At 43.7% G+C, this 25312-nt stretch overlaps 1 protein-coding gene across 1 annotated transcript in view; it reads left to right on the top strand.

The window, feature by feature from the left end:
- thsd7ba (thrombospondin, type I, domain containing 7Ba) overlaps nucleotides 1-25312 on the top strand; it is a 143733-nt gene that overhangs the window by 39780 nt on the left and 78641 nt on the right. Inside the window, 3 exon segments of the mRNA XM_060039918.1 lie at nucleotides 17442-18393; nucleotides 20338-20586; nucleotides 22774-22943. Coding sequence (XP_059895901.1) covers nucleotides 17442-18393; nucleotides 20338-20586; nucleotides 22774-22943 — 1371 coding nt within the window.

Genomic DNA, 25312 nt, shown 5'->3' with positions numbered 1-25312 from the left:
GTAACAAGGTAATTTTCCAAACCCAATCAAATATAATATAAATTGAACAAGATTACAGAATATCTTTATTTAAGTTAATTCAAAATCCATTTCAGCAGTCATTTTATGGCATATTTTGGGCACAATTTTGAGGTATTTAATGCTACACGGCTAGCAAAGGCGCCAATGGCAATGTCGTTATTTTTTCTACTTTTAGTTATTGCAAATCTTTTTGAGTTCATGACTCATAATAATATGATATTGTTGCACACTGCTGTGCCTTAATTTAATAAGTAAAGAGAGTTCTTTCACCTACCTTATGTGACTACCCAAACCTAAATATAGCAATGTGTGAATCAGCATGTTCTGTAATTTTCGGGAAGGGAGACCTAATAATATTTCCCATGGAACTCGTTCACTTTTCGACGCATATTTCATTACATTTACACTAAAGGGCTTTTGGGATCCAGTGGTGTAATAGTATTTTTAAATTACACCCATTAGCAGATGAAAAAGCGTCAGGAGAATGTTGGCGGATTAGGCCTATGAGATGGGTAATGTGCAAGTACTCGTAAATTGATCAGTCTCTAAACGGCTTCAGATGTGACCACTACAAGCTCAGCACTTTGCTACAATTGAAGTCGAACATAAAACCCTTTAAAGACGGCCTCCTCAGATACACCACAGACCTGGCCTCTCCATCACAGATCGATCAGCACTATTGAATTTTATTACACACTTTCAAAATGTTTTGGATTTACATTTGAAAGCAAAATAAATGTTGGATGGCTGTTCTTCCATCATGGTTTCTCTGTATAAGCAGGTTTAATTCAATGATTTTCATAGGAATGTCCAGAGCAAAGTTGATTGGCAGCCTTTAATACTAATCCCCTACTGCATGTGCTTTCAACAGAAAAATGGTTTTAAATCTTCGACCTACGGACCGCAAAAGAAAATAAATGTGTCTTTCGGAAAATTATTTCTTTATATCAGGGTAGCTATGTTGTCTTTTCAGACATCTATAGTTCTACATCATGTTCAAAATAAGTAAATGGCCTCGCAGTAGTTTAGAGTTTAGCTCTGTCAGAAAGCAACACCTCATATAATGTGGAGTCTAAGATCTATAGATCTGCAGCATAGATCTAAACTAAGAAGCATCACACAATAAAACATGTTCAGCATCTATACTATGTTCCAAAAGTAGTTTTTAAAACGAGAGTTTGACGTGGACGGCACGAACACACTTTCATACATACATTTGCATTTATCCGTCTTTACATGCAGTCTATTGTTGTGTTTTATGTAATGCTTTCAAGGTGTCCTCTGCTACGGTGTGAATTGAAGATTGACTTCAATTCACACTGTATCAATTATGCAGGGTGGCATTACAAACCCGGCAAATCGTCCTCAAATGTGCACAAATGCTCGTCAAAAAAATATGTTTTTTATCTCTCCTGCCTCCCATGGGGAGGCTGCATCTAGTCCACCGAGTCTGCCTGATTAGGAACAAGGTCAGAGAAGAAAACAACATTTCAAAGTTCACTATCGATCTGCGGCTAAAAGATACGGCTCCAATTAGCGCCTCTATTTTTCAACCCCTTTGTAAAAAACCCAGCACATTTGTTCTCCTAACCAACACACTGCGTGGAGACACAGAGGAAACGCAGGCAGCAGAAAGTGAATACCTTCAGAAACCAATACATGCTCTAAATTTAGATCCCTTTAGTTCTCGGTTGCCGTTGAGGCCGTGGTGTTGGTTTGTGTGGGGGAGCTAGGGACTCGTGGGGACTGGGCATGCTTGCTATCAAAGCGAGTCAAAAGCGAACTTTGAGGGCCGTGTTCAAGGTGCCCTCGCCATTGACCGTCCGATCTCTGTCTGAGCGCACCGCCGCCGCCACCGCCGCCGCCGCCGCCGCCGCCGCCTAGCCCAGCGCGGCGCTTCCTGGCACAGGGAGGACTTGTTTGAGGTCGTCATGAAAAAGCTGGCGACCGGTCTCATGAGGGCCACAAGGCAAAGAATTTCCAAGCAAGTCAGATCAGACAGTTCAGTCCCATGAGAGAATCCCAGGAGCAGAGTTGGCGTTCAGAGCAGCCCCCCCCCCCCCCCCCCCCCCCGCTCCCCTGTTTAGAAATCCTTTGCAAGTTACGTGTCAAAGGGGTGAATGGGTGGGGGGGCTTATATCAACCTTATGCAAAGAACTTTCAAGATTATCATGAAATCATCAGAAACATTTTTTGTTTGAGATTCAATCAATTGATAGCAGAAAGAAACACAAGCCAACCTTACATCATGATTGCTTTTAGGGATAAACATAATATTGGCTGGAATTGGAACAATTCCTGCAATTTCTGTATTGCTTTTAGAACAAAAGTTGATTTAAGCTTGGCGAGAAAGATCTGTAAAGAAAGGCCTATTTTTGCTTTTTTAGGTTATTCTAGATTGGTGTCCCTTTAGCTCAAGTGTCCAGTTAACCATGGGTCCAGTTAACCTAGAGGGTAGCACAACACTTGAAGTCTTCCCCAGTCCCAGTCCTAGCCTACTACCCTCAACTTACCTTTTAGTGTGCTGTGTCGAGGACCTTGATTTTATTTGTTCCTCTATCAGTACGCAAACAAAATACGACAAACCACCCTTATCAAAAGTACAAAACAAAAATAATTAAGCGTCCACAAATGTACAAATACGGTGAGGTGCTCGCCTAACTAGATTATTAATTTTTTACCAATAACATATACTGTAAGTATTGTTTCCTTATTCTTTGCAAAATAAATAATGACTTAAGCTGCCAGTTTCACCTCGACTTGAATACATAATTAATTGACACCTTCCAATTACCTTTGTTCTCGGGTCCTCACTTTAAGTAGCAATCTCAAAGATTTTCGTTTCGTTCTCATTAGTGACCCCTATGGCGATAAGCGGTAATTGCAGGGGTGTTTTTGGACCTCACTATCCAGCGATTCAAATAGGGTTCCCCCGACCCTCTCTGGAGGAACAACCATGCTTGGGTGATGGAAAACGCATCACTAGCTGCGCGCCCCTTCTAATTTCTCCTGGGAACGTTACTACCAACACTAAGTTTGCAACATTCACAGTACTGAAAATGCAGGGGCTTTCATCAAAAGTGTTCACCGTTGTTTTACTTCATTCAGCTATTGATTGTGGTGTTGTAGCAGATGAGATAGATGCATAGCGTGTTTCACATGTATCGTTCAATGTGTCTACTTAGAGAGACTTTATATGCTATGCAGTGTATAAATTAGCACTTCAGTCTGGAGGGTAGAGAGTACTTTCATCCATATGTATAGTGATGGTTCCCCACACACACACACACACACACACACACACACACACACACACACACACACACACACACACACACACACACACACACACACACACACACACACACACACACACACACACACACACACACGCGCGCACACAAGTTCAATCAGACTTCACTGGAAATTGATATGTTCCCTGACACCTTTGTCTTTGTTCGGGTACCCAGCCTATGCAAAGCTTGTCTCCTGGCTTCAATGCTTTGTCTTTGTCAGCACAAGCCGATTATCCTCCCTCACTTCAAATGTGGATCCCAGGTTCAGCTCTGTGCACATGCAGTAATTAATAATTAGATATATGGCCCTTGGGCGTTTTCTACGAAAGGTAAGTAGGTGAAGACGAGAGCACACACAGAGAAGGGCACGCCCACACTGTTATACCACAGTTATGAGGCAAGCGGTAGACATGGCTAGGTGTAGTCTATATTTAAACTGAATCTTTACCGTGCCCGAGAAACATGTCAGAGGAACCAGAGAACACGTCAGAAGGACAAGTGGTCCATTGTGTGTGGCAGTTTGTATGCTTTTCGCATTATGATAGTCAATGATTATTCATGTTTCATGGTATTCTTATCCAAGTACAAATTGCATATTGCAGTAGTTTGTTACCAATTGCATCATCACATTTGCACATCACAAATGCAGAAAAAGGAATGCAAGTGCAAGTCACACACTTTTTTATAATGACTAATAAAGTTTAGATATGTTGTGTTCTACACTATCAAGCAGGTCAGTGTCCTCATCGTTCACAGAGGAATGCATCTTACTCTTTTTATTGAGACTTGATGACGGTGGACCCTTAAATGCTGTGATCACAAGCCATGCAGTGCCCGGTCATAGCAAAACTTACACCGGAGACGACAAGGAGAAAATAGACAATCGACGCATAGAAAAAGAGTTTCATGATAACGATCCAGTCCCAAACGAATAAGACCACAGCTTCTCTGACCTGTGCAAGATCCTCCTTTGTCAATTAAAGTTTAAAGCTGAATAAATAAATGAAGCATAGCTGTAATATCTCTGGCCACAAGTAATTTAGTTAAATAATAAAATATTGAAATGGTTCTTGTGAGGGTTCTTGCTGTTTTCTCTCTAATTTTCCCCAGTTCATTCAGATGTTTGTTCTCTTTCACAACATGTTCCATTTCATCGGCAAGGTGAGGCATCGTAATTACTTGCTTATGAAAGTGTAGAGCGGCAAAAAAAGAAAAGCCTTAAAGGAGGAGGCCAGCAGACTCCATGGACATAACAAAATAATTAAAGCCATTTCCTGTGCGTACTACTTCCACCACTTTTACTACAGTGTTGTTGTGGTGGCTTTTAATGGGCCATGCTGATTAATCACCATGAACACACTGGCTAAGAAATCCATTTGTGTTGCACAACGGTCCGTTCGGTTAGTCTCACTGTGATTAGATATCGCACGAACGATGAGGTAGTGTGGAAATAAAGAGCAGATCATCCCTGTAAATAACACAATGTTAACATGGAAGTAGGTAGATGCCAACCGACTTCATAGAGGCGTTGGATGTGATGACTGAACCATGCATTCTACTACCTAACTGAGTTAGTTCCTGTTCCTCCCACGATTGGAGATTCTGCTGGCGGGTTAAAGTGTGAGAAGTAGGGCTATTACCGAGGAACCGAACGCTTACGAAATAATGAAGGGGGAAGGATGGGGAGAGGGCGCTGCTGGGATTGATTCCGGGGGGGCTTGGGGGGGGATTCAGAGATCAGAGATGGGATTTCAGATTGGTTGAATTTGCAATGTGACACCTGAGCTTGGTGCGTAGCAGATGCTGAATGACTCTATATTGAGCCCCCTCCACCCACCAACCCCTACACCCCCCGCCGTGCGAACTGAGTTGTTGTTTAATTATTTGATTTGATTTGTTAATGTACTATTAAAAGTTTCACTTCGAGTTCAAGTGCAGTTTTTAGTTTTGATTGATAGGTTTTTTTCATCAGATCTGCTGTCAGTAATATTTGAAGATAAATAAACCAACCCCCCCCCCCCCCAAAAGACTCCTCCCTCTCTGCTCCCTCCCACCTACATCACTATTGACATCGGTTGCATTCACACACATGTGATTGACATGCAAGACGGATTCCCTGAACCAATCAGGGACCAGCTGTCCCGATTGGTCAGAAATAAGATGGGAGGGTATGCAGTATGCCAAAAATACCAGGATGTTGTAATACATCCGGTCGCATTTCGCAGTATGCAAGCCAGCATGCTTTCTGGATATTCCGCCCCGCAATCCCCTGCGCAGTAGAAGATACATCACATCGACTGAGTCCGCGAAAGTCGATAGGTGGCACTACAGGTGTGCTAATCAGTGTAATCACCTGTGGTATGTCCCGATGGTATGCATGCTGTGTGCATCAGTACTTACTTTGTACAGGTAGCTGCAGTACGTAAGACAAGTAAAGAGAAAATAACTACCCCGAAATGATAGCCCTTAAAATGTATCTACTTTGACCTGTGAATCGGTGAGAAATACCGCTATAGTGTTGTAAAAAGGTGTTGTTGAGAACGAATCATGAATCACAAGACAGCGCCTCATGAAATTCTGTCTTTAGCACCTTGTCAGTGAAACGCGTTGCGGAGTGTAAGCTTGCGTCAGCTCCCTGCTCCTCCGGGGAATGACACTTTCACACGTGGGCCATCCCTCTCCCGCCTTCACGCTGCTTCGGAGCAACTATGATGTTTTTTCCCGCATAACTTTAATAAGGCCCGGTTCCGTATGCCGTGGCAGCGGAGCAAAGGCCCAGCCTGAGACACTCAGAGCCAGTGTAATCTCAGAGTATTAATGAGATTGCCTCCTCTCCCCACCTTCAGTGCTTGCCCTCATCAACTTTCCCTCTAAAGCCATGTTTGTTCTCGGCTCACAGATAATCTGGAGGTGTACCAGAGGCAGATTGGGGCTGTAGATGCAAGGGCGTATTGATTGCTTGCTCATTCCAAAGGCTCTGGGGAAAGAGTTGTTGCTATTAGTTTACAGGATGTCAATGTACCAGACACTGATGAAATGTAATTAGTGTACCTGTAAAAAAGGAATTGGCCGTCCATCACTTTGGTGGCCTATACACTCTCACTTAGTCACCAAGCACAGATGCTGAGTGCTAATAATACAGGCGGTTTAGTCATATTTTGATCCTTTACCAGCTATCAGAAGAAAGGAAAACAAACAGTAAAGATACTCAGCTTCTCGAGCTAACAAGTGTCGGAAGGCTACTGAAACTAGCACAGATTTATTACAGTGACAGTTATATTGTCAATGTTAGCGTCTCATGAAAATGCGGAAACAATTAAAACGGTAGCTGGGAGACGAAAGCTTTACTTTTCGCTGTGGATTTAAATAGCTTGTTATCATCCCATTACCCGTACCGCGCTACATCTCCTACAAAAGTCGTGGTTTCACAACACTGCATAGGGGCCCATTTCCTGCGAGGCGAAACTGAAATATATGGAGTATGATATATGAAGTTATGCTGGACTTCAGCAAAGAAAACAGTTGGAGAGCTGTTTGCGCCAACAGAGCCTGCTGGTCCCACCCCCAGTGGGCCAGTGTCTCGTTTATAAGCAATGCCTGCGACTACTGACCTGTGAATTGAATGCAAATAGGAACGGGCTCTTGGGTAGCAGAATCATTTGGCAGTGATAACAGTTTGGGTTTCAAAACAGCCATTGCAAGTTGTGTCGTGGGCATGTTGTTCTCACTGTGTTTGCGCAGGTTTCTACACGGCATTCGCCATATGGTGTTTCGAAGTCAGTAAAAAGTCCTCACCAGAGTGAAGGAATTAATTAAGAAATTGTTTGTTTAACTCGCTTTAATTATGCATTCATATGGACACTTGCCTGCGCACTGTAGAGCTAAACCTGTTTAAGGAATAAAATAATCAGCTTTCAGCCTAGACGTCCTTATAATTAATGTATATGCTGCACCACTGCTCTCTTTCTCTTTCTGTGGGAAGAAGCATTATTGTGTTGTTGACCCATTTAAGACCATTATATTCCTTGTAAGACATGGCGGAAGCGTAGGGAGACGTGTTGTGATTTATTCATAATATATTCAGCTATAATTGCCGTCCAGTAAATAAAAAGCAATGCAGATTCTATCCCCACATTTGCATGTTATGGACGTATGTAGGTACGTGTCTTGACACGTTCTTCATGTAAGCCATTGGTCGACACTGTGCGTTATCTCAATGTTAAATGTGCACATTGTCGTGGAGGCACCATCTGTCCGCAATCACAGAGTTGTTCTCCACAATGCCTTTGCTGCCTTCCTGCTTCAGGTACTCGTTCTTACACTGGTGCCAACAGCTGCTTCACAGGACGGGCTGTGGAAAAGTGTTTGCCAAATGCAGTTTAAAAGCCATGCATCACACTGGCGTCGGTCTGATGTGCATCTGTCTTATGTGTGCGGTGCGAATTCAAGGAGGGTGAGGACGGCGCAGGTTTCTTTTTTGCAAGAGAGAATGGGTTTTAACAATCCTCTGACACATGGAATGATGTCATTTTAACAGCTTCCCTTGCAGCCTTTTCCAAATGTGTCTTTCGAGGACAGACATGTGCAAACGGCGATATGCAAGGGCTGCACAGGGTTTTGGTAGTTTTACCATTTAATGTGCTTGAATGGGCTTTGAAAGTATAAGTTAGTTGAACCAATTTGAGTGAGCTCTGCAGTTCAGAGAGGGACAATCTTGAAATTCCTATACGGAAAATGACATTCGGAAGTCCTTCTATGGATGCACTGCTACTTGTAATGCAAATGTATTCCCTACCAGGCTAGGATAGGGTACATGGTATAAATACTGTAAGAACGAAGATTGCACCCAAAACAGACCTCTGACACCAAGGAAACATTAAACATGTCAGAAAATAGACTTGATTCCACAATATAGTGACGCATACTGTAAAAAGGGGACTGTACACTTAAGGCTATAACTATAAGTAGTGAACCTATGTCTGAATTTGTGGGTCAAATGTAAGGTTCAAATTGATTATTCAGGCTTGACCAATAAGCCAGGTTTCCCCTGAGATCGTAGACTCGATTGGCATCTTCAGAATGTGCGCATCCCTTTGTCCTTTCTAAGTGCATCACCCTCTAATGCCCCCTCGGCTGACTCGCACACCACAGCACAACTGTCCTCCTACTTATCTTGGGGCCTGGTGTATGCTGGCTGTGGAAAAGGTAAATCTCCACTCTGATCTATCGGTGAGCCCCGGACTACCCATTAGTCTTCTGTCCTCTCCAATAAGTCTCTGGGCAGAATGGACTCTCAAGTATCCGCACACTCTAATGGAGTCTGGGATGAAGAGGGAGACAAAAAAAAACTCCTTACATGGTTCCACAGCCGGCTGATGACTTTGCTTGGTTCTCTGATATAGACAAGCCATGGGGTTGTGGGTTGCAGTTTGTGTGCTGCAGCTGCCATGGTTTTTGCTTGGATCTTTACTTATTTGGCTGCGTTCACAATGAGCATAAATGCATGCGCAGAGTACGGTATTTGCCATGCTTGCGTATTGTTTAGTTGAAGATCTGCGTTCTGGCCACGGCATGAGAGCTTTTAACGGCTCTATTCCTGAACGCATGCATCGGTAGACAGCCGGGGGAGAATCAGGCGGATATGTGCAGAAATGGGGGCAGATATAACTGAACTGAACTGCCTTTCCTTTTTTTTTTGGTCTTAATATTTATTTGACCTTCCTGATAAATTGCTGCACTTTGTGAAGCGGTAGCTGATTAATGTCAGAGTCGTCACGAGGGCATGGCGGCAGATGGACGAGATGGCGGTGTTGATCCCAGAGCTCAGGTCCTTCTCCGTCAGGAGAGAAATGTAATTTCATATAGTTGGTCCATAGAGCGTTGGAATAAAAAAAAATAAGCTTTAGTGGCTGACAAAGAGCGGTTCACAATGTCACGCGTTTCCATTCAAAGTATAAAGGCTGACATTTGGGGCAGACACCCCAGATTTAGCGTTGGACGGAGGACAGCTGATTACCCTGACCAGCAACCACTCAACCACCATCTATAAAAAGTATGCCATTGAGATTAAGTGTTAGAACTGGTTTCTCTCGCTGTATAATTAATACGATCACCTAAATATGATGAAAATATAAATCCATATGAGGTGTTAGAATTGATATAGGTTTTTCATTCTGGTTGGATAAAAATACAAATTATTCTATGAAACGAAAAAGTCGTGGTCTTTGATATTCACAAACCACGGTTGTTGAGTATATTTAGCTGCTGTAGGTAAAAAGAGAGAGAGAGAGAGCAGAGACAACATAAACCCATCCCCTACATCACTGTTCCCTCCCTCCATTTCTCTCAGTGAGAAGTGTTGCTTTCATGCACCTGCGATTGACAGCCAAGATGGATTCCCTGACCCAATCAGCAGCAGTCTAAGGCGCATTCTAAAATCTAGAGAGCAGGGAGCGAAGTCAACCGGAACCGATATTTCACAGTACATTTCACCCACTAATAGCCACATATGGCGTCGACATTTCTATCAAATTACGCTCAAATTATAGCTCTTAAATCGTAGCTACGACCCCTTTTAAAGCAAAAGGGGTTAATTGACAACCTTTTGGTACTTCCCAGAAATGGCAACAAAGCTTTGTGTTGTTTTCTGAAGTACAGGCATGAAACCCCCATGGGTTGTTAGTATGTTGAGGACCTGTTGCAGGGCTTCTGCATGGCGGCAGGCAGTGCACAGTGTCTTTCATCTCTTAATGACCACGTCGTTAAGAGACCTCCCTCATCTCCTCTTGCTTTCCCACTTGTTCAACCTTTGTTTTTTGATCACCACTCCAAACCGAGTGGCCTCAGCTCTGTGCAAATCACTTCATTTTTTCAAACAGGAGATTTACATGAGCAGAGTACAGTGTGTGTTTTTTTTGGTTTGCTTTTATTTTGTGAAAGAGATGAATGAGAGGGAGGTTAGCAGACTGGAGCCAGATGCGATGCCAGTGATATATTATTCTGGATGCTTATGTAGAAGCACTGGGCTCGAGGTGGTAGTGTGGCGATGTGTACCTCAACAGCCGGCATCCACAATAGCAGCACAGGTCATCGGGTGGAGAGAGAAGACATGTACTTTTCTGCCTCAAGGCAAAGGCCTATGTAAAAGAAAAAACATAATTCATTAGTCATCTGTAGTGTAATAACATCAGCCGTATTAAAGGCCATGTTGTAATGAAAAATAAATCGACTGATCTATCCGAGGAGCATACCTGTAAGGTCACGTTGTTTTTGTCAATAATGCCTTCTTCAATAAATGTTCTGCATGGACCAATTTTTACATTAAAGGGATTTGCTGTGTTTTCACCTACACCTGAGACTTTGCTGTACATTTTAGTGCTCTTGTGTATTCTAAGTAACTTATTACTTAGTAGTGTTAATACGTGTGTGGTGCGTCTTCAAGGTGCAATATATAAATATCAGGCAGGCGGGGGAATTGTTTGGATTTTTATCTAACCCAATAACTCAGATCCTGCAAATAAACATGCTTTTTAAAATGTAAATTGAGGCCTTTAGCACATAGATCTACCTAATAATGCTTGCTGTCTACAGATCCAGTGGCCATGCAGGCCTGTCCTGTGTCTTACCTGTCCTACCCCTCTGGATACTCCTGCTTCTGTGTTCCCTCCACCACCATGACTAATAGAACTTCAACCTGGTCTTCCACCACTTTGGCTAGCCTTACATATTATCTAACACAGATGCAGCAAACAGTAGATAAGATTTGATAAAGGACAATGCAAAGAAACTTGACAAAGCAATCAAAGGCTAACCCTAACACTGTTCATGTGATGCAATAGGAATATACAGTATGTGGCACTTACTTTGGTGTGGTGCGCTGTTGGTCTCCTCAGAGAATGGAACAAGAATTACATACCCAATTGTATCCTTTGGCGCCAGAGAGGCAAAAACCAAGTGCGCCAAGGAAATCATAATAAAGTCCTTTTAAAAGTATCAGAATATATGCTGTAAAAAAAACATTGAAAGCACAAAACCCAGCATGACTCCTTGAATGAAGAGCTCCCAATACGCTGCACCCAGGAGACTACAAAAAAATACACTGCATAATATACTAGTCAGAACTACAGCGCAGCATTGAAACCACTTCTAGACTATTAGAATACTGGTTTAATAATACCATAGGACACGCATTTCAATAGTGATCTAGTAAGCTATGAATGACTCGTTCTTACATTGCTTTTATCATGTGTTTAGTATAAGGATATATCAGGTTGTATCTTACATCTCATCTTGCATATATTAGATACACTGCCCTCTCGTTATGTGTTATGGTTAATTATTAATTTGTATACCAAGTATACAGCCCTCTCTATACAGTATATACAGTAATTTTGTGACAGGTACCTCCAAAGAACCACGTTTGCACATATTGCTGTTGACCTGAGAAGTCCCCAATTCAATTAAGTGTAGAACAAGGTGGGGGAAACAATCTATTTTTGCACCTTGTTCCCACATATCCAGCGCAGTCAGCCTCCTCATCCCCAGGTGACGCTGGATCCTCAAAGACTCATTTTCACATTGTGTCACACAGTGACCCTGTCCACCTGTGGAAATCAAGAAGCCCCACCAGGGTGTTACCTGGGGGATCCTGCCTGTAGATATGACCATTAGTTCTGCTCCTGTGCTTACGGGATGGAAAATCCCCCGGTCAGCGGAAGGCAGACATCCTTAGAGTGAGTGACATCCTATCCAATTACCCGGCGCCCACTGGTGGCCCGCTGCCTGGCCACGGCGAGTCGACCTCATAATGCCAGCGATTACCGCAGAACGGAGGAGATTCTGATCACGAAGGCACACCGACTCCGTTGTGTGTGTGTGGCTGCTGCAACGCATCTAAATGGCGCTGTGGTGGTCTTTATTGGAGCGTAAACACGTTGATTCTCACACAGATTCCCCCCCCTGCCGTGAATGGATTGTCCGAGCTCAGAATCAAAGTACCGGTATAGGGATTCGAGTTTATGAGCGGGATTTCAAAAGAAATACAATGGTCGTTTACGGATTAACTCTTCAGTCCCCCTGTGGCTTTTTAAGAGAGGAGACAAATTGATTTTGTTTGGAAATGAGGTTCTCTATTAATTGGTCCACGCTTTTTCTCGTCGATGGTACTTTTAACAAAATCCATTAAATCACTCGCTTAAAATAGAGTAGTAAAACTTGCCTCTGCATATATTTTTTTATCAATAATTGAAATCTGTCTGTCCGTGCATGTCTGTGTTTTCTTTATCTTGTAGGAAAGGGCTTGGCTAACAGGTAGTCTGGGTTTTCAAGTTGCTAAATAAATATATAAGTACATTAAATCCTCAGAGTGTGCAGTGGGCTGCGAAAGACAGATTACAAGCAACGATGGATAGCAAAGAAGTCGTTCTTGACCCAGAAAAAAAGTTTACACGTGAACAAAATAGCAAAGCAATATATCCGATCCTGGCATCAAGGTGAAAAATTGTTGACGGTGACTAGAGGTACGCAAAGTCTTCCTCAGAATGAAGACTCTTGGTATTGATTGTATGGTTTGCACACACCCAGCAGCGAATCTCTCCCAAAGAATCAGCTAAGTTCTTTGCTGTTTACTTTTCTATTCCTGATGCAAGGAGTTTCAGCGGCCGTCTGTCTCAGCACCTCTGAGCCCTTCTGATCCTCGCTATTTGTTGTGTGGTTGCCTGGCTGGGCTGCGCGCGGCCACCCACTGTAAACTGAAAGCAGACTTTATTTCATGCGGTGAGATCCACGTTCCCGCCTGCCCACACCTATAATTGCCGGAAAACTGTGTTGAGGTCACATCCAAGCATTTTGATATATTTTCGTTCTTTGTTGTTTTGTTTTTGCCGTTTTTTTTTTTTTACAAAATGCATTTACATTTAGCTGACACTTTTATCCAAAGCAACCTACAAATGATGTTGAGAACAAGCAAAAGTGTGCAATGAGTATTTGAAACAGTCTTAAACAACAACAACGGGGCAGAAGGCAGCATGGCTAAATAAATCCGAATGCAACGCTAGGTATCACCTATTCAATGCATTTATACCAAAAACCTACTCTCACGTCATGACAATGGCCTTTCATTGTTTGGAAACAAATAATTACGCCTTATTTGAGCTATGATTATGTTGCTTTGTGTGTTCTAATCTCAAATACATTTAGGTGTTCATTGTGAGAATCAACCGACCGTCACAACATATTAGATGGTGGCGTTGAAACGGTTTGCCTGATTGTGTTAATTATATCGATTCAATGTTAAAATGCATTGATACCAATGCAAACAAGAAAAGGGATCCACCTTTTTGATGTTAGCCACTGCAGGGGAGGACTTTATTGCCATGCAACCTCATGCAGTATACGTCTACTCCTCATTAAAGACGGGACATTAAAGCAAGTGCATTGTTGATGCCTTTAGTCTAAACGTGAAATGATGGTGGATTCCCATCGGAGATGTTAGGAGTTTCATACCCTGGAGGTGATTCATCACTGGCAGACGTTTAGGTTGTACTTGATGCTTTATCTGAAGGAAATACCACGCTTTGGGCAGCAGCTCATTAAAAAAGCGTGAATGTAAGCAAACATGGATAATTACTATATCAAATGCTACCGAATGTTAAGAGTCAAAAAAAGCTTGAAAACGTTATTGCTGCAACAGCTAATCCACTTCTGGTCAGGTACCATGAAGCTCTCCAGCTTGGCTTTGAGTTGATGTGATCCACAACCCAGAAACCAACCAATGCTTCATAAGAAGTTTTGTGCTCCCGACCCCAAATCTCCCTAATTTACAGAGTAAACACCTGGTTCCAATGAGCTGATTCCGACTTTTTTCCGGAGATGGATTGACTGGCCGATGATAATCTTGTAACTTCACGCATAAATTATTGTTGTGATTAGGTATGCACTTCACTGCTCATAAATTACCATTGATGGAGGCGTTGCATGCGGGATACCTTTTTTGCATAATGGCACTCAGTGGCATAGGTATCATTTAATTAAAAGTGTTATGACAAAGGACGGGTTCATCTAAACAGCCAAATTCAACCCAGGGAGAAAAGTTGAAGATAAATGGAGAAGCAGATGCTGAGGCGTCCTGAAAAGCATTTACAAGTTGCAATGTGGTAAAATAAACCTCCCTCTAGGTTATTGGCAAACAAAAAATCACCAAGTGAGCTAATTGTTTCCTGAGTTATGAGATGGGTAAGATGCCAGCGACACTGCCTGCATTATTCAATCTCTGTAAGGGGTTCACATGTGAGCATTGCACACTCATTGCTCTAACCTAGAAGTCAGCCGTAGTTCAGGAATGGCTTCACTTAAATGTTCAGTGAATTGAAGAGAATTATTGGAGGTTTTTTTTGTCCTTTAAGGACAAATACAGGATGTAATTTGAAAATATGGTAAAGCTTGTCTACGTTCACTCTTCCACTTGGTCAATGAAATGTCTAGCGTGCCCATAGACATTGTTGAATACAGATGTCCCTTCAAGAGTGCATATGGAGTTGTATACATGATTAGCATTCTGTTTAAACCCTTGATCAAGAGGCGTAACTTTGAATTGTGATAGAATAAAATTGTGAAGGGCATTGTAATTGTAAAAACTATAAGTGATTTTATTTGAAACATGAAGGGATTGCCAGGGCAGTGGACAATGTTCTGAACAGATATGTCGACACAGAATCATGGGTTACAGACTCGACAGATTGACTTAACAAACCTCATGGACTTGTACACATGTTCATCCCAAAACCAAAAGTTGTTAAACATAATAATTGTTGACGAGGATCGTCATACCTGATACTTCCAAAATAATATCAAATTCTATAAATAGTGTACAGCATTCAAGTGTTTCCGATTGAAAACGGGTGCAAAATCGCGTCACATGCCTTGAAACTTGTCGGGGACATATCTTGGCGCTAGTTTTAATTGAATGGCGTATTTGTTGTTGTTGTTCTTTAGTCCCCTCATAGTCAAAGTGTAATTAATACCACAGGCTCCATTAGCGGCCAGCGGGGGAGATCTCCTGTGAAGTAGTGGTTCAGAAAGCTGTTGGGGCATTGGACACCTTCCCCCCCCCCCCCCCCCCCCCCCCCCCCCTCGGGGGTTGAGTGGAGAGGGGGAGGTGTGTGGGAGGGGGGGGGGCTGATGCTGACAGACAGAGAGGGAGTCATTATTCAGAGGAGAGGGGAGCAAGGGGGGGGGGGAAGTGTGACTTGCTTTGGCTCAGCTTCCCCCCGTCCAAACCCGTGTTAATGGAACCCTCCCAATCGCACCTCGATAAATCACGCATGGGCGACACACACTCTCTTACACACACACACACACACACACACACACACACACACACACACACACACACACACACACACACACACACACACACACACACACACACACACACACACACACACAAAGACACACACACAAAGACACAGACACAGACGCACACACAAAGACACACACACACACACACACACACACACACACACACACACACAGACACAGACACAGACACAGACACGCACACAGACACGCACACAAAGACACACACACAGACAGACACACACACACACACACATACACTCACCCACTCAGTGTTCCGGCTGGGGAAATGAAAAGATGGTGCAGAGGATGTGTGTTGGTGGGTTGGAGAGAGGAGCCGTCGGTGACCGCATCAAGCAGAGGAACCGTTAACCGTTAGGAAACAAGCTCTTGCATGAGCAGTCACCGAGCCTCCACAGCAAGATAACAGGAAGAAGGGAAGAAATCCATACGCTTTGTTTAATTCATGCAGTAATAGTGGATGTTTACATCAGATTCAGACGTATCTGCTGGCAGTGAGATACATACACTTGGGAAAAAGACAGGGAAAAACAGACGAAATATGGGAAGGCAAATGCATTTTCCAGTGCCTTTTCCTAATGATTTTCCAGAGTTATGAACTCATTAAACTATGCATCCTGTTACAGCCCAATGTGTTTTTTGAATTCGTACCTCATTTGCAGGCTTAATAGATTAGATTAATTAAAGTCTTGCGTGTGTGTGTGTGTGTGTGTGTGTGTGTGTGTGTGTGTGTGTGTGTGTGTGTGTGTGTGTGTGTGTGTGTGTGTGTGTGTGTGTGTGTGTGTGTGTGTGTGTGTGTTTGTAAATGTTCATACGTTCATGCATGTATTCAACACATAGAAAATGTACAGAAAGTGGGACATTTGTCATTATACTTTCTTCTTCTCTTCTCTTTCCTTTTGCTATATTAGAGTTCCTGTCGACATTTGTATTGAGGATTATACGTATGATAACGTTAACATCGTGGGTTGAGTTAGACTCTGTGTCTCCATTAATATTGCAATGCTGGGGACGTGTGGAGCCAATAATCTGCTCCGATGAACTATGAAACAATTCAGCAGTTTGAAATATTGCCTTCCAAAGCAGGAAGTTACAGCCAAGCAGCCGAGAGTTGCCGTTATGATTGTTCAAACGTGGGAAACGTAGAGTTTACTATGGCTCTGGTTCATCTTTCTGTCTTTTAAAGAAAAGAAAAAGTCTTGAAACAAGAATCCATTTGAAAGCAATTTTCCAAGCCCATAATACTGATAATTAAACAAATTGTATCATTAGGAAAATTTGAACTTGTTTTTCCGGCAAGTATAGTTGCAAAAAGTGTACGTTACTGACCCAGCAAGACAGATTGATTCAATTTCACTCTTTAAGGCCCATGCGTGCATGTTTTGGAAAGGAGGGCAAGAGGACAGGGAGGCTAAGTAAACAGTTCGATCTCATTTATTTGCGCCCCATTAGTCGGACCGGTGCCATATTTGTGTGCGTCTGTGTGAATGTGTGCGGCAGCGATGATGACCAACACTTAATAATATTTTTTTACATCGCCGACCATTGTCAGTTTTAATTAATTCCCCGCTCCATCATAAAGACAAACACAAAGGTTAATTGAATGGCTTCAATTTGCGCTTGATTGCACACCACTTAATATCTCCAGTTCAAACAATGGAACAAAAAAAAAACACTCTCCAAAGCTGTGAGTAATGAAAAGGGGGTGCTGACATTGTTTTGGCGTCGCCGCCCTCTGTTTGTCTGCAGGTCAGTGGGGTCACTGCACGGGCGAGGAGTGCGGCTCCGGCGGGCTCCAGACCCGGACGCTGTGGTGCGTCCACACCGAAGGCTGGACCACCCACCACTCCCACTGCCCGCAGGCGGACAAGCCCGCGAGCCGGCGGCCCTGCTTCAAGGTGTGCGAGTGGCACCAGGACCTCTTCGAGTGGGAGGTGTCTCCCTGGGGCGGCTGCTTCCTGGTGCCCTTCCTCGCCAACGAGCTGAGGCCCCACCCCTCGGAGTGCGTGACGGCGCAGCACGGCGTCCAACGCCGCTCGGTTCGCTGCGTGCGCACGGCCAACCGCACGGCCGTGGCCACGCGGATCTGCGAGTTCTTCTCCGGGAGGCCGTGGGCGGAGCAGGCCTGCCTGATCCCGTGCCCCCAGGACTGCGTGGTGTCGGCGTTCACGGCCTGGTCGGGCTGTAGCAGGACCTGCGGCGCCGGCCTGCAGCACCGCACCCGGCACGTCCTGGCCACGCCCGTGTTCGGCGGGGCGCACTGCCCCAACCTCACCCAGACCAGGACTTGCTCCCACCCGATCCCCTGCCCGTCGGGGGCCAGCGAGCACCGCTACAGCCTCAAGGTGGGCTCCTGGAGCGAGTGCCGGCTGCCCCACCACAAGGACCTGGGGTCGCTCGGAGGCAAGACCGCGGTGGACTACAGCGCCACCGCGGCCACCCCCGTGGAGAAGAACCTAGTGAAGCGGCACGCGCAGACGGACTCCCTGCTCACCCACCTCCCCGACCCCCACCACCAACACCACCACAGCCAGAACCTCCACGGTCAGCACCACCACCACCACCACCACCTCCTCCGCCTCCACCACCTCGACACACAGCCCCATCCCTTCAGCGGCCGCATGTCCTGGGAGCTGGAGGTGGGATATCAGACGCGGCAGGTCCGCTGCACGCGGAGCGATGGCAAGAACTCCATGCTGAGGTAAGCCGTCCCTGGCGTTCCGCCTCCATTATTCACTCAAGGGATTAGCGGGCGCACCTGAGTGGAATCCCCGGGCGATAACGACACACAATTCTTGGTTGCCTTTTTATTTTTTATTTTTTTTTGCTTTCAAGTGGAAATCCCAGATTAGCATTAAAGGCAACGAGCCGGTCCGGCTGCCTTCCTGAAAGAAGAATCCTTGGAAAGCGGCCTGTGAAGCTCTTCCAGTTGCGCGGTCTCATGTTAATCTGCGGTTCACTTAGCGTGCCGCACCGGGTCGATCGGGGCCATCCGCCTTAATTAGACCATACAGGTAACTCAAACCAAACTAAATTGATTAAAATTGAAATTGCATTTTTGCATTCCTTTGGTGCAACAAAATCAACGCTATGCCTTTCTCTTGCGAATCACCTGTGGGGCATTTTAATGGAACTATTATAAGCAAGGTATGTTCATTGTAATAAAGTAGCAATTATTTTCTGCCCATTAACTTTTCAATTATGGTTGGATTATGTGGGAACTGCCATTTTAGCAGTCGATTCGCACTATGGTGCAATGCTGCGCCATTGTACTAAATGTCAATTGCTGCTTCATTCCTTACCCCGCTGTTCACACTAACTGGTATTTTCGTTGGATAATAAGGGATTTATTTTCTGCATAAAACTTATATGCAAATCCATACAGACCCACACGTGCACAAACTCCCACCGTGAGCCTGACATTTGGTTAAAAAGCATTATGGACAGTTGAAATTATGCATGCCGAAAAAAGTGATCGCTGATATGTTGTATTGATAAATTGTCACAATCTAGATGGTGGAAAGACAGACTGTTGGCTGACTAATAAATAATTAGCATATGCTACATTAATAAATTAAAGTACATTTGCTCTAGGAATATCTCTTTATGGTAACCATGGTACCAGGAATCTCTTGGCCGATACTGCTCAATTAAGTCACACTGTAGTGGAGCCATAACCATAACCATAACCATATTCCAATTTGGATTTAATAATTAACTTCTCAAATGTGTCCTGTGCTGATTGCATTGTGAGTATCGAAAACATTAATATAGTTATTCAGTGATACAAACATTGTAATATAACCACTTATGTTCAAGAACCAAAAATGGGAGCCAGGGGTTCCTCCTTACTGGGTTAAAAGGTCCGGCCGGAGATGGTTCACAGAGCATTGTGACCATATTCACTTCTTAGACACAGCAGGCCTTTTGAATCTCTATTTCCCACCTGAGTTTTGGATTCATTCCGCTTTTCTAATAACCGTCTAATTACCAAGTAAAATGCTAACCGAATGTGTCTGGCGCTCAGAGAATAATGCACGAAATTAATTAGATTGTCCATTTTAAACAATTAAAAATTTGAATTACTTGACTAATACATTTATTTATGTTTCCAAGTGTTGATGGTGGTTCCCTGATTTTTACTCTTTTTACATTTTGAACTCTGCAAAGAAAAATGTAGGCTTTCGTCCACGTGGACACGACTCTGCCTTTAAATGGTAACGACACACATTTCGTCAGACCCCCAGAAAGGTCATTTGTCCGTCAGGGGGCGGAGGTACACAACGTAAGGTCCACCACGTGGCTGGCATTTCTTCCATCTGATGTGCCATTTTCAAGCCCCTCTGAGCAAGCCGCTTCTTCGCAAAAGGCCTAATCAAATTCTAACCCCCGCTGACATATGCCATATTTCTCCTTCATTCTTCCCACCTGTCTGTCTGGGCCCCCAATTTATCTAACTCTGCAAGGGTAATAAAGGGCATTCACTTTTAGATTCAAAGTTTTTCCTTCCTTTGGGTGAAAGATATATTTCTTAGTCTTCCATTTATAAATATATAGTATTCTATATATTCCTACGCTGTGAGTTACAAACAGACATAGGTCGTCCTCCATTTTGAGTCTTTCTCTTGCCTCTTCCCCTCTGCAGTCTTTGTACCCAGGACGACTCCCCTTTGACCTTCCAGTCCTGTGTGATGCCCAAGGACTGCGAGACGTCTGATTGGTCCTCGTGGAGCCCCTGCTCCAAGACCTGCCGCTCCTCTGACCTGTCGCCTGGTTACCGGGTCCGGGCGCGGACGATGGCGCAGATTCCCATTGGTGGAGGGAAAGAATGCCCCACCCTTGAGGAAAAGGAAGCCTGCAACATCATCGGAGACCTGCTACCAAACTGCCCCAGGTGTGCTGGGCTAATATCGAGCATGTTTCCTTTGGCTTCGCATGTAGACGGCGAATTATCGGCTTGCGATAATTCAGAAGCCTGAGGCCTGCCTAATGCAAATGTGACACTGATTTTTAATATTCCCTTTTTCATGCCATTTCACCTGAGAGCATTGCAGATGCGTTCTGACATCCTGGAATGCCGCAAACATCCAGCGAGTATCGGAGGGGAAACAACAGATTTGAACTTTTGACTACTTTATTAGCCCTAATAGAAGTAGTGCGCGTCGTATTATCAGTGTCGTGATTGTTATTAGTGTTAATAACCCCAAGGTGCCTTATTAACCCTGTGTTAAAGGCAGTGTGCCTCACAGCCTCATTGTTATGACTGGGATGCTTGCCGTGAGATGAGTTATGGATGAAACAATATGCAGTAAACAAAGAGTCAATGGAGAATATTTTGTTTTCCACTGTGTTGATTTGATTTTTTATTTGCTGATGTTACATGGGGGTGCCTCAAAGCAGAAGCTTTTCATGATTAGGGAAAACTCATTATGGAAATGAAGCATGTGATAGATTACTAAAAGCTGTGCTGATTTTATTTCCTTCTGCGATGCCACGTTCGTCATAGTCAAAACCAAGCTGTATCTATACATACCATACGTTTGTGTGTGTGTGTGTGTGTGTTTGTGTGTGTGTGTGTGTGTGTGTGTGTGTGTGTCTGCGTGTGTTCCCCAGCAGGATTCAAATGCTATAAAGATTTCCAAAGAAGTAACTGAAGCAACTCTACCTTACAGGGGAGGGTTCCAGCCTTACCCCAACCCCGTTTATTTCAGAGAAACTCGCGTTAAGAGCTATAATCAGGACTTTATTATGTAATTAATCATAGATTAATCAGCCTTTGGTTATTTTCACGAGCAATTGTCCTTAGTGTTTACTACTTGGTGTGTGTGTGTGTGTGTGTGTGTGTGTGTGTGTGTGTGTGTGTGTGTGTGTGTGTGTGTGTGTGTGTGTGTGTGATGTGAGAGCCTGTGTGTGGATGCTTTTGTTTGCAGACAATCAACCTGTGTTTATGCAGGCGTGTAAATCATTCGCCGATTCTATGGATGCATGCATATGCGGAACATGCAACTGTACTTCTTACAGTGTATTACCCTGTCTGTCTTCTTGAACAGAATATGTAACTGTCTGTGAGTATGTACAGTGTAATGTAACTGTATGTATATGTCAATGTCTGCTTGTGTATGGACAGTCTATGTTGGTGTATGTGTTTGTGTATGTAACTTTGTCTGCATCTGTATGTAAAGTATATGTCATTATGTCACTGAATGTGTGTATGTGCAGTAAATGTAACCCTTGGTCTGTTTGGTCAGGTTCAAATGACAGGAAGTATATCCTTATGTCTGTTTGGCCTGTTTTGTGTTTACAGGAAGTTTAACTGTAGATCTGTTTGGTGTTGACAGGAAGTGTAACCATAGGTCTGTTGGGTCAGTGTGGACAGGAAGTGTAACCCTAGGTCTATTTGGTGTTGACAGGAAGTGTAACCGTAGGTCTGTTCGGTCTAATTTGTGTGGACAGGAAGTGTAAACCTAGGTCTGTTTTGGTCAGTGTGGACAGGAAGTTTAACCCTAGGTCTGTTTGGTGTTGACAGGAAGTGTAACCCTAGGTCTGTTTGGTGAGGACAGGAAGTGTAACTCTAGGTCAGTTTGGTGTTGACAGGAAGTGTAACCGTAGGTCTGTTTGGTGTGAACAGGAAGTGTAACTAGGTCAGTTTGGTGATGACAGGAAGTGTAACCCTAGGTCTGTTTGGTGTGGACAGGAAGTGTAACTCTAGGTCACTTTGGTGATGACTGGAAGTGTAACCCTAGGTCTCTTTGGTCAGGTTTGTGTTGACGGAAAGTGTAACCGTAGGTCTTTTTGGACAGGATTGTGTTGACAGGAATTGTAATCGTAGGTCTGTTTGGTGTGGACAGGAAGTGTTACCGTAGGTATGTTTGGTGTGGACAGGAAGTGTTACCGTAGGTATGTTTGGTGTTGACAGGAAGTGTAACCCTAGGTCAGTTTGGTATGGACAGGAAGTGTAACCCTAGGTCAGTTTGGTATGGACAGGAAGTGTAACCCTAGGTCAGTTTGGTATGGACAGGAAGTGTAACCCTAGGTCTGTTTGGTGTTGACAGGAAGTGTAACCCTAGGTCTGTTTGGTCAGGTTCGTGTGGAGGACCACCGACTGGGGCCTGTGTCGCGTGAGCCCCCTGCTGGGCCCTCATGACCGGCGTGCGGGGAACACCAGCGTCCTCTGTGGAGGCGGGATCCACACCAGGGAGGTCTACTGCGTCCAGGTCCCCGACCCGTCAGCCCCTCATCACAGGAAGGAGGGTAGGACGGCCCCCCATCACTTCCTCTCACGGAGCATCTGGTGACATTCATGGGAGAGGCAGTCATCAACACATCATACCTCCACATCACATCCACGTTTGTTTCCCTGACAAAGTGAAAGTGAAACCGAAGCCAAAGCATAACCATCCGAAAGCGCTACATCCTGTCAAAGCGAAAAGAAGTATAAATTGCCCAAGTCGAGGCGTTTTTGGCTCATTAAATGTGTTTTTTTTTTACAGTCATTGTTTACATACAATATGATTCATCCTACTTATAATTTAATGTAATTATAGGCTTCAACGGGGATATCAGTCAGCCAATTAACTCTTAGAAAGTGGTAAAGGCTATGCACATACCAGATTCAAGTATTATAATCTCTAATTTATGTCAACACAAAGGGAAAAAAGGTGAAATATAATTGGCCAGTTGCGAAGTTATTTGTAGAACATCATAGAAATGCTCCCACTATTCAAATCCATAGGAGCAACAGAAGTATAAACAAATTGCATGTTTCAGGAGCAGAAAAATAAATGCATGTGCACACAAGTTAAATAAAGGATTAAGGAACATAAACATCACATAAACATAAAGGATATAAATAATAAAATCGAAAACTGCCAGAGCACCAGTTTAAAGAGCTGGGGAGATTAGGCTCAACCGATTAATTTGCTCAGGAATGTTAGTTCAGTGGAATCTTTATTGACTATTGGATGACCACTAAGAGAATAGTAACCAGTTTTTATGATATGAGGTGCGGTTTGCTGCCTGTGTCTAACCACAGAACAAAAAGATTTTTGTGCTTCAGAATTTGAATAAAGAGAAAGATGGGAGAGAATGTATCATCATCCTGAAAAACTGACAGCGGCTAGACAAAAAACATTCCCATAGATGCATCTCATTATAGCAAACTTAAGTTAGCAAAGCTTAGGTGCAAAAGAAGGATTTTTACCATGTCATTGTGTGGTGTCCAACTGCTCTTTTAAGCAACTAATATGCTAGCCTTTATGTGGGCGTTGCACCCTTCCTTTGTGGCTAGGGAATGAAATGAAAACAAAGATTGTTGTTTTGCATGAATTAAATCCAGAAAATGTGCTTTAAAGATCAGAATGACAGTGATGCACCGGAAAAAAAACAACGAAAGAGAAAAGCAGAAGCCCACACATTTACGTCGAAACAGACAATAAAAGATTTGTTTTATTTCTATTGGATAATTCAAAACAAAGAAAGAAGACACACACACACACTTTTCTGTACCCATGGAAAATGAATGCAACGGAAATAATTTATCATGCGAGTTGTTTTTGTTAAAGGTGATCAAAGACCGTGTAAATAACTTTTAGTGAAAGCATAAAGCTCATAATGAAGCAGTTTCCACCGTGGGCATTCATTTAAATGGAAATGTGTTCCTCAATTATGCACAAAGGCAAATCTAAATTCAATTAAATAGGCTGTTTGCTTCTGGACATTACGGAATGAATAAATATATAACCACAAGCCTCCTGCTCCGACTCATTCTCCACATGGAGTCGTTTCTCCAGGCGATGCCCAGGCGCAGCCTTTGGTTTCACTGCGTCTCCTCCTCTGTGTCCTTGTCATTTAGGGCCTCAGTAGACACCACAGCACTAACCCTCCCTGACGTTGGCATATTTGGTGTTTTGTTGACTCAATATGCACGGCAGCCGAGCCGGGAGATTTTTGGGTCATATCCAAATGAATTCCTGTCACCGCCTGAAATGCCCCCTCAATCTACTGCAACTCATCCCGTCCCCCAGCCCTAAGAAATAAAGACATTACCGAAGCAGCACAAAAAGAGAGTACGCAGAATAAAGTAGCGCCAAAGGGTGGTTTGGGTCTGAAATGATATGATCTCGTCCATAACACAAACACACATGCGCGTTGCATGCACTCACGCACTAACGCACGCAAACACACATGCACACTCACACATGCAAAAGCATACGCACACGCATGCACGCGTACAAAAAAGCACATACAGAAACAAACGGACGCACACACATAAGCACAAACATAAGCACACGCACACACACGCACACGTACTCACACACATCAGCGCTGCTTTCATTGAGGAGTCAAAGTCACAAAGGTCAGGCATACTCCATTAATGCATGTGAGTGTGTGTGTGGGTTTGAATGTGTGTGTCTTTGAGTGTGTGTGTGTGTGGGTGTATGTGTCTCTCCCTCTTCGTCTCTATTTGAGCAGATAGTGGAAATGTCGTTAGTGTGTGATGGAGTCATAGCGTTATCTTATATGTTACTACGTTATATCATGTATGTATTTTAAAATGGTGTCCGTTCATTTATGATTCCTAACAAGGAGGATGTGGACAAAGTAAAGTCATTTAAAAAATA

This window comes from Gadus macrocephalus, chromosome 20, assembly GCF_031168955.1.
Source record: "Gadus macrocephalus chromosome 20, ASM3116895v1".
Taxonomy (NCBI): domain Eukaryota; kingdom Metazoa; phylum Chordata; class Actinopteri; order Gadiformes; family Gadidae; genus Gadus; species Gadus macrocephalus.
This window is presented reverse-complemented; position numbering and strand designations above follow the sequence as displayed.